The 8414-nt window shown below is 46.0% G+C and overlaps 1 protein-coding gene across 6 annotated transcripts in view; it reads left to right on the forward strand.

Moving 5' to 3' along the window:
* The window catches only part of Plb1 (phospholipase B1), a 138999-nt gene extending 135420 nt beyond the window's left edge, over positions 1-3579 (forward strand). For 5 of the 6 annotated variants that reach the window (XM_021162761.1, XM_021162762.1, XM_021162763.1 and 2 more), the window contains one exon: positions 1038-1390. In XM_021162761.1, the coding sequence (XP_021018420.1) occupies positions 1038-1286 (249 nt within the window). In that variant the 3' untranslated portion in view covers positions 1287-1390. Of the gene's footprint in view, positions 1-1037 lie in introns of all 6 variants that reach the window. The other variant, XR_002377944.1, reaches the window with a different exon arrangement.
* Positions 3580-8414: the final 4835 nt, after the last annotated feature.

The raw sequence follows: 8414 nt of genomic DNA on the forward strand, positions 1-8414 counted from the left end.
CCTGGCTGTCCTGGAACTCACTTTGTAGACCAGGCTGGCCTCAAACTCAGAAATCCGCCTGCCTCTGCCTCCCGAGTGCTGGGATTAAAGGCGTGCTCTACCATGCCCAGCTCTGAGCATCTTTTTGTGCCGAGCCCTACACTGGAGCTCGGGGATGGGAGCTGATAATGAAGACGCCATCTGTTCTCAGAGTCTATGCTCCTGTCCTTTCTCTCCTGAACCACTGACCAGATGCCCATCTGTTCCTCCAGCTCTCCTCTGCTGCTTCCTCTTCATCCTCCACTTGCTTCTAGACACTGAATTCTGGAGTCCTGAAAAGTTACTCCAGTCTTGATAAGGATGCTGGGATCCTTATCTAGTCACCACTACCCAAGGGGAGACACCTGCCTCCTGCTACTACTACACACCTTAGGCAAATGGGCCCACTTCCCAGATAAGTCCCACTAAGTGCTTGTGTTTTGCTTTTGTTCACTACTGGCTTTGACCCCATTGGTCCCTTATTTCTTGGGCCCCTCTCTCATCTTGTCGACTTCTGCTGTTCCTGTCTCCAGACACACCCCTCTGTTGATCTCTCCCTTCTCTTTGCACCCCTCTTCTTTTTAACATGGTTGGTCCTGTACCTTCCTCCTGGGCAGTGACAGGATATCCTACCTCGGTCCTCGGGTGCTCATTAGAGCTCCCCAGAGCCAAACAGCGGTGCTTAGTGTTTGTTTACTGAGAACAATAAGACCCAAGAAGCCAGGCTCAGCTGCACCCCAAGACTTTTCCAATAGTAGCTTACCAGCTCCCCACCTTTCAAAACATATTTGAAAGGAAATGCTGGCAAGGAACCAACAGGAGCTTATAGCTATGTGTTGACCATTAGACAGACCCATCCTCACTCAGAAGGATTCAGGCACTGGGTGAAGAAAAGAGAGTTCCATGAGGACACACTAGGAAGATAAGTGAGGCCATTGTGCTCTTGTAGAGACAGGGCTTGAGCTGGTGGATAGGTGACTTGAGCCCTTAATCTCTGACCCTCCTGCCTCCTCCCCCAGGAAAGTCCTTTCCTCTACACCCTCCGGAATAGTCAGCTTCTTCCACGCAAGGCTGAAGAGCCCTCCAGTGCACTCTCCTGGGCAGTGCCAGTGGCAGCGATAGGTGGTCTGGGAGTTGGCATCCTTGGGATGATGTTGTGGAAAATGGTGAAACCCATCAAACGGGACGAGGAGGAGGAGGACACTCTTCCGAATACAAGTGTGACCCAGGACGCTGCATCAGAAAAGAGGCTCAAAGCTGAGGCCTAGCTACGGAACCGTAACTAAGTAACCTCAGGGATGGGCACTGCCTGCCTTCCTCTCCTGGGAGTTCATGATCTCTTTTTGGAACGATAAAAAACAAAGAAGGGCCACACTCAGTGTCCATGTTCTTCTGGGCTTCTGTTGAAAGATGGTGTGGCGTTACCTGCAGACTATCTGTAGTTCTTGGTCTATTTGAAACAAAAGTAGGTCTCATCTTTACGCTTGGATTCCATCCTCAGGGCATGTCAATTACATATATACAAACACTACATACATATACATATATTACATATACATATACATATACATATACACAACTACTCAAAAAGTACAGAATCCAAAACATTCAGATCTGATACATTGAACGAGAACCTGTATACACTGGAGGTGTTCCATGTCCTTTCAGGTAAACAGTGTAGTTACGACTACAACAGTGAATTGTTTAGCTGCTCTGAGTTCCTCTCAGGTGGAAGCATGTCTCCACACCTGCCCAAGAGCTCTAGATTCACGAATGAAAGACATGCACCCACAACCTTTATATTTAATAAGCCTTAACTTGTTCAATGGCTGGATCACTCCTGGCCTCCCTGCGGCTAGCACTCACTCCTCAGGATTCCTGAGTTAACATTTTCTAAACCTATATTTTATCTTTGCTACCTGGGACCCAATCAGGGGAGTGGCCCCTGGGGCTTCTTCCCTGACTCTTACATGTCAGCAGGCTCTTAAGTCTGATCTTTCTGCTTCCTCATCATGGCAATTCTGCCCCAATTCTCTCCTCTGCATTTCTTGCCTTGGAATCCTAAAAGTCCCACCTCTCTGTCCCCACCCAACCATCGGCTATTGGCTCTTTATTGATCAATCAAAAACCAATTAGGGACAGGGACAGCATCTGAACATGGAGATTCCCGTGAGATTTGGAGAGCTGAATTAAGACAAAGCATTAAAAGCAATCCCCAACACAGGATTATGCCCAAAGCCACGTCATGAACAAAGCCAGTAATTTCCAGGGAAGTTGTACACCCCGTAGAGGGTTTTAAATTCATAAAGGAAAGATTAGGGTGGATTAAACCTAGTCAAAAATCCTTCATCAAGGCTTTTGGAACGCCAATTGAGCTCTGAAAGATGGAGAGATAATCTTGTTAGAGGCCCAGGGGGAATAGAGCCATTAAGACCGGTAATTCCATGTAGGTGGAGAAAGGGTGTACCTGATCTGGGGCAGATGTGCTTATGAGGACTGAGGAGTCAGCTGCTCCATCAAAGGACAACTGTGGAAAAGACAAGGGGTCAGCAGGGATCTGTGGTTACGATGGTGGCAGTATTAGGCTGCCTCTGGGGCCTCAAAGGGAAATGTTCTAAAGAAGGTCGAGGTGTTGGGCTATCACTCAGCAGCACAGCACTTGCCCAGCATGAGTGGCTTGAATCCCTTGCACCATATAAGCCAGAAGCGATGGCACATAGCTATAGGAAATAACAGAAAGGAGAATCAGAATTTCAAGAACATCCTTGGCTAAGTCAGTGATTTCAAGACAAGCCTGAGCTATGTGAGACCCTGAAAGGAGATATGGTGTGGGAGCGAGGAGGCGGAAAGAAGAAAAGAAAACTGACATCATTCTAGCACCAGTACCAGGCCACGCAGGCACCCTTGTACATAATAACACCCCTTCCTGTCATTACTGGCTTTGTACGCAGAAAGAGACCAAGATGGAGGGAAGAAAGAAATGACTCGGTTATGTTTTCCTTACACAGTGGAACATTAACCCACCGTATAAGAACAACCTCCAAATAGAGAATGGCCACCAAGTTCCACCATGAATTGAACCCAACTGCAAATGAATAGTCTATAAAATCTAGAAAGTCGGGCATGACTAATATCATGACAGCTCTATCGCTCCCCTGGGCAGAAGAACTCACCTGATTACTAATCCGTGATTTGTGGGAAAACTGCTAATTAAGGTCAAAGTCTACCATTGGCCAGATAGCCTTCTGGGGCTTGCCACATAATGGGGGACTCCTCTTTTAGCAGAGTTTTTTTCTTCTCTGACCTTGTCTGGAGAATTCTAAGCCCCAACACTGGCCTCTACCTGAGGAATGTCATTGGTTTATAGGATCAGTTTCTTTCTCTTGACAAAACCTGTTCAGCCAGCACCTGAGATTCCTAGAATGCTTCCCTATGCTAAGGGGCATTCTAGGTGCCCTGAATCCCCAGCCAATGACCTTTAACCATCCTGGGTGTCCCTACCTTCAGTCTCCCAAAATTTTATAAGCCTTCAGTCACTCTAAGTAAAGTTGATCTGAGTACTGACAAACGGTCCCAGTGTGGTCATTCACTTTATATACTCACAGGCTTGCAACTCCCTACCCTCCCATTTGAAGTCCCTGCTCTCACGACCCTTGTGGACTGTATTGGCTGATGGTTCACAAGTGCAGGAAGACCCACCGTGATTTTAAAAATTAATTTCAGAGTAAGATTTGTAGCTAAACCTCCCCTAGGATTCAGCTGCCTTCCCTGTCCCTTTGCCAAGAAACTTTGTAATACAACCATTCAAAGTCTAGTTTGAGGCTATACTTCAAGACTTGGTTTCCAACCTGGTGATGGGCCTTGGAGTTGGTTGCCAGCTCAGTCAAATGCCTCAATCTACTCCATAGGGACTACTCCATTCTAGCCTAGACCTAAGACCAACTACATAGTTCATAAGGCTTAGTGCAAAATTAGAGTACAGAGCCCTTTGTGGGGGGAACAAACTGATGAAAAAAATTGAACAGGAACCATTGTCAACCAAGAAGGTGGCACTTTGAATCTACTCACAGGCCATACACCCACAAAGCTGACCATACCTGGACTATTTAGCACCAGAGTAACAGGCCACCACCGCACCTCTGTGCCCTTTATATAGTCAGGACAAATTGGCACTGGGGTTAACCCTTCCTCTAGAGAGGAAGGTGCCCAGCCTGAGGCAGAGCCCAGGAGGCAAGCCTGCAGGGCAGCTAGGGTTGTTTTCACTTGCTGGGCAGATAGCTCAGAGCACATCTCTCGGCACTGGTGAGGATCGATGATAATTTATATACTTTGATCTGCAGTTCTTTTTTTGTAGTTTTACACAGCAGGGCACAGGCACAGGCACAGGACCAGGCTTTCTATGGAACTGAAATCCCCTTGACACACAAAGAAACCTAAGAAACTTCCTAAATTGTCCAAAACAGGAAGCCCACTACTTCCAGAAGGCATCGTGGGTGCTGTGAAACCAACCCTGTGGGCTTCCCCACCATGACGGAAACCTGGTGTGGCTGCTTCAGGTGTGTAGGGCAGTGTGTGGGAAGGCACAGGGCACTGCTTGGCACACAACGCTCGTGGGGAATTTAGCTATTACTAGTACTATTCATCGGAAGCACTTCAGTTTCCTGTTTCATTGATATCTTATAATTGCCTTTGTTGCTCTGCTAATGTTCATTGATTCAGTGCTGCTGTCCTCCTTGAGTTGATACTGATGGTGTTGCCATAACAAAAATAAATGGACCAGTCCTACCCTTCAGTCAGCCGCAGGCAGGCCTGCCATCAAAGGGATGGGAATCCAGTCTTGGGATCCTAACTTTTCTACTATGTACCACCCTGCAAAGTCTCCTAACACATGTACCTCAATATAAAATCTATATCTATGTGTATTATTTTTGTGACAAAACAGTCATGAAGAAAGGATTGGGCTGGTGAGATGGGTCAGTGGGTAGAGACACTTGCTACCAAGCCTGTGGACCAGAGTTCATTTCCAGGAATGCATGTTGTAGAGAGAACTCTCCTACAAGTTGTCATCTGACCCCCTGCATATGTTACATGTGCACCCACATACATACACCCACAAAAATCCCCCCCACACATAAATATAGAGATATATTTACAGATTTAATTTTAAAGGGAAAATAGAATTTATAGTTATAATGACCATATAATTATAATTAAAGTTACAGATGAAATAAGCATTTGGCTCTAGCCAAAATAGTCCTCTTGTGGGGAAGGGCATTTTGATGGAATAGATTTCACTATGTTTTACAAGCATCTAACCTTTCTAAATTTGATTTTAAAGATTATCATAGCTGGAAAGATTCCTTACAACAATGGGTAGCCACAATTGTCCCTTGTCAGTTAGCAGAATTACGAGTCTCATGAAATTCTCCAAAGACTTTTGTTAAAGTGCCTCTGTGAATTATTGAACCAAGGGCCATATATTTGCAGAAACAAAGCAAATCAAATCAAAGTAAAACAAAACAAAACTCCCTGCCACTGAGCTGCATGACTAGCCAGGGTTTCCCTCCCCCTGGCCCCCTTAGTTTTTGAGAATCTCTGATGTACAGACAGACAGGCTTTGAACTCATTCTGTAGCCCAGACAGACTGCTTTTCTGATCCTCCTGACTCAGCCTCCCACATAGCTGGGATTACAGGCCTGTGGTACCAGGCTCAACTGTAGAGCAGCCTTAGAACATTTCCTTCTAAGTAGTTTGAATGTGCACAGATGGCATTAGTAACAGCAGTATTGCCAAACACCTTTCCCAACTTTTCTTTTTAAAAATCCACCTCTAGGAGCTGAGGAAGCTCAGTGGATGAAGCCCTGGCAGCCGAGAGCATGAGGACCAGAGCTTGAATCTCCAGAAACCATGTAAAACTCATCACACATATCTATCATCCTAGCTTACCTTTGTCAAGATAGGAGCCAGAAACAGGAGTTTTGAAAGCTCCTGGGCCAGCTAGACTCTTACCCAAGGGTGAGCAGAAGAGAGAATGCCTATAATAAAGAGGAATAAGATCTGTTAATGCCCAAGGATGCTCTGACCACAGTGGGCATGTGTCCATATGTACATATCAAACACACATGAACACATACACACAATCCCTGTCAGGGCTGGGCTTATAGCTCAGGTGCAGGTGGGTGGCTTGTGGCATTCATGAAAACCCTGGATTTGATCCTTAGCACTACATAAAACTGGGAGTAATGGCACATACTTGTTTGGGAGGTAGAGACAGGAGGCTTCAGAGTGAATATATATGACAACAAAACCTCAAAATAAATAAAAATAAAGACTTTTTTTTTTTCAAGACAGGGTTTCTCTGCCAGGCGGTGGTTTTGCATGCCTTTAATCCCAGCACTTGGGAGGCAGAGGCAGGTGGATTTCTGAGTTCGAGGCCAGCCTGGTCTACAAAGTGAGTTCCAGGACAGTCAGGGCTATACAGAGAAACCCTGTCTCAGAAAAAAGACAGGGTTTCTCCATGTATCTCTGGCTGTCCTTAAAGACCAGGCTGGTCCTGAACTCAAAGAGATCTGCCTGCCTCTGCATCTTGAGTGCTGGGGTGGGGGAAGTTGGCTAAGAGCCAAGGTTGAGTGGGAAGTGACTGTGGGAGTCTTGAACAGCTTCCAGTGACAAAAGCTTCAGGAGAAATTCTCTTCCCCAAAGTGTTACAGCTTTATATGACAGACACTGTCAGATGGTCTGTGATGAAATAACTTGTGTGTTTTATCCCTTGTGAACAGGGTCTTGTATACATTTTGGGTGGGGTGGGGTGGGGTCTAAAAGCAGGTACTTTCTATTGGCTTGGTCCAAGATGTTAAGGATGCCTCACCTGCATGTGGGAAAGGGCTTCAGGTGTTGTCCCTAGGTGACTGATTGTCACAGTCCTCTCCATGGGGTATTGTGACAGCCATGTGTTCCAGGACAGGAACTTGGTCAGGAGTAGATGAAATGCCTACTGTCATCAGATACGAAAGTATCAGGTTGCTGAATCGCTCGGCATTACCAACTTTTCTGTCTGGTGGCACAGTCCACTGCCCTACAATATACTAGGAAGGCAAAATTTTTCCCAACCTTATGAAAAAGACGCATAAACAGTCAAGCTGGTATTGTTTCCCCTGTCCTTACTGGATCCTCCAACATACTCGAAACTGGGGTTGGCTTCTCCACTGAGATATGCTGTATCCTGGGAAGCAGCATATGAATGTGCCACAAACATACTTCACCCACCATTCTACACCTGCAACCCCGAGTTTCCAATGAAAGAGGATGTATGAAGTCCGAGCTTGTCTCTAAAGCCCTGGTTCACTGGACATGATGGTGGGGATATCTCAAGAGCATCTTCTGCCCAGGATGGCAGTTATAAACAAGGGGAGTATCTGGACTGATAGGGGAAGCTGGCATGCCATCAAATGAAGTTGATGCTGTGGTAAAGGCCCATACAAAGAGCCTTATGAGAGGAGGAAGAGAAACCCAGTGGGAAGGAGAAAGAGCAACTGGAGCATCTGCCTCTACCTGGACTTATGGATAAGCCATGAACATCTTTGTTCCTGTTTGGGGAACATCATGGTGTTCAAAGCTTATCAGGAGTGAAAAGCATTTCTGCTAAATACATAGGATATGAACTCTCCCCATTAACATTGCACAGTGTTATTTCCTCTGTAAGATTTATTTTTTTTTTTCGAGACAGGGTTTCTCTGTGTAGCCCTGGCTGTCCTGGCACTCACTTTGTAGACCAGGCTGGCCTGGAACTCAGAAATCCGCCTGCCTCTGCCTCCCGAGTGCTGGGATTAAAGGCGTGCGCCACCATGCCCGGCTGTAAGATTTATTTTTAACATATTTTACTCATGAGTATTTTGCCTGCATGTATGTATGTGTACCATGTACATGTTTGGTGCCTGTATACCTATGGAAAAAGACATAGTTACCCAAGAACTGGAGTTACAGATGGTCGTGAGCTGCCATGTGGGAGCTGGGAACCAAACCCAGGTCCTCTATAAGAGAGGCAAAATGTTCTTATCTGCTGAACCATCTCTCTGGTCTCATTACACAGCATATTCCTTTTGTTTGTTTGTTTGGTTGGTTTTGGGCCTTTGTTTTTTTGTTTGTTTGTTTGTTTGTTTTTGTTTTCTGAGACAGGGTTTCACTGGGTAGCCCTGGCTGTCCTGGAACTCACTCTGTAGACCAGGTTGGCCTCAAACTCAGAAATCCGCCTGCCTCTGCCTCCTAAGTGCTGGGATTAAAGGTAAGCGCCACCACTGCCCGGCATACACACACAGCATATTCTTAAGAGACAACGATGTGGTGTGAAACGGGCGTTTCTTACTATGTTTTCCTCCCTAAGATTTGGGTCCAAGACT

The sequence above is a fragment of the Mus caroli genome, chromosome 5 (genome assembly GCF_900094665.2).
Source record: "Mus caroli chromosome 5, CAROLI_EIJ_v1.1, whole genome shotgun sequence".
Lineage (NCBI taxonomy): Eukaryota > Metazoa > Chordata > Mammalia > Rodentia > Muridae > Mus > Mus caroli.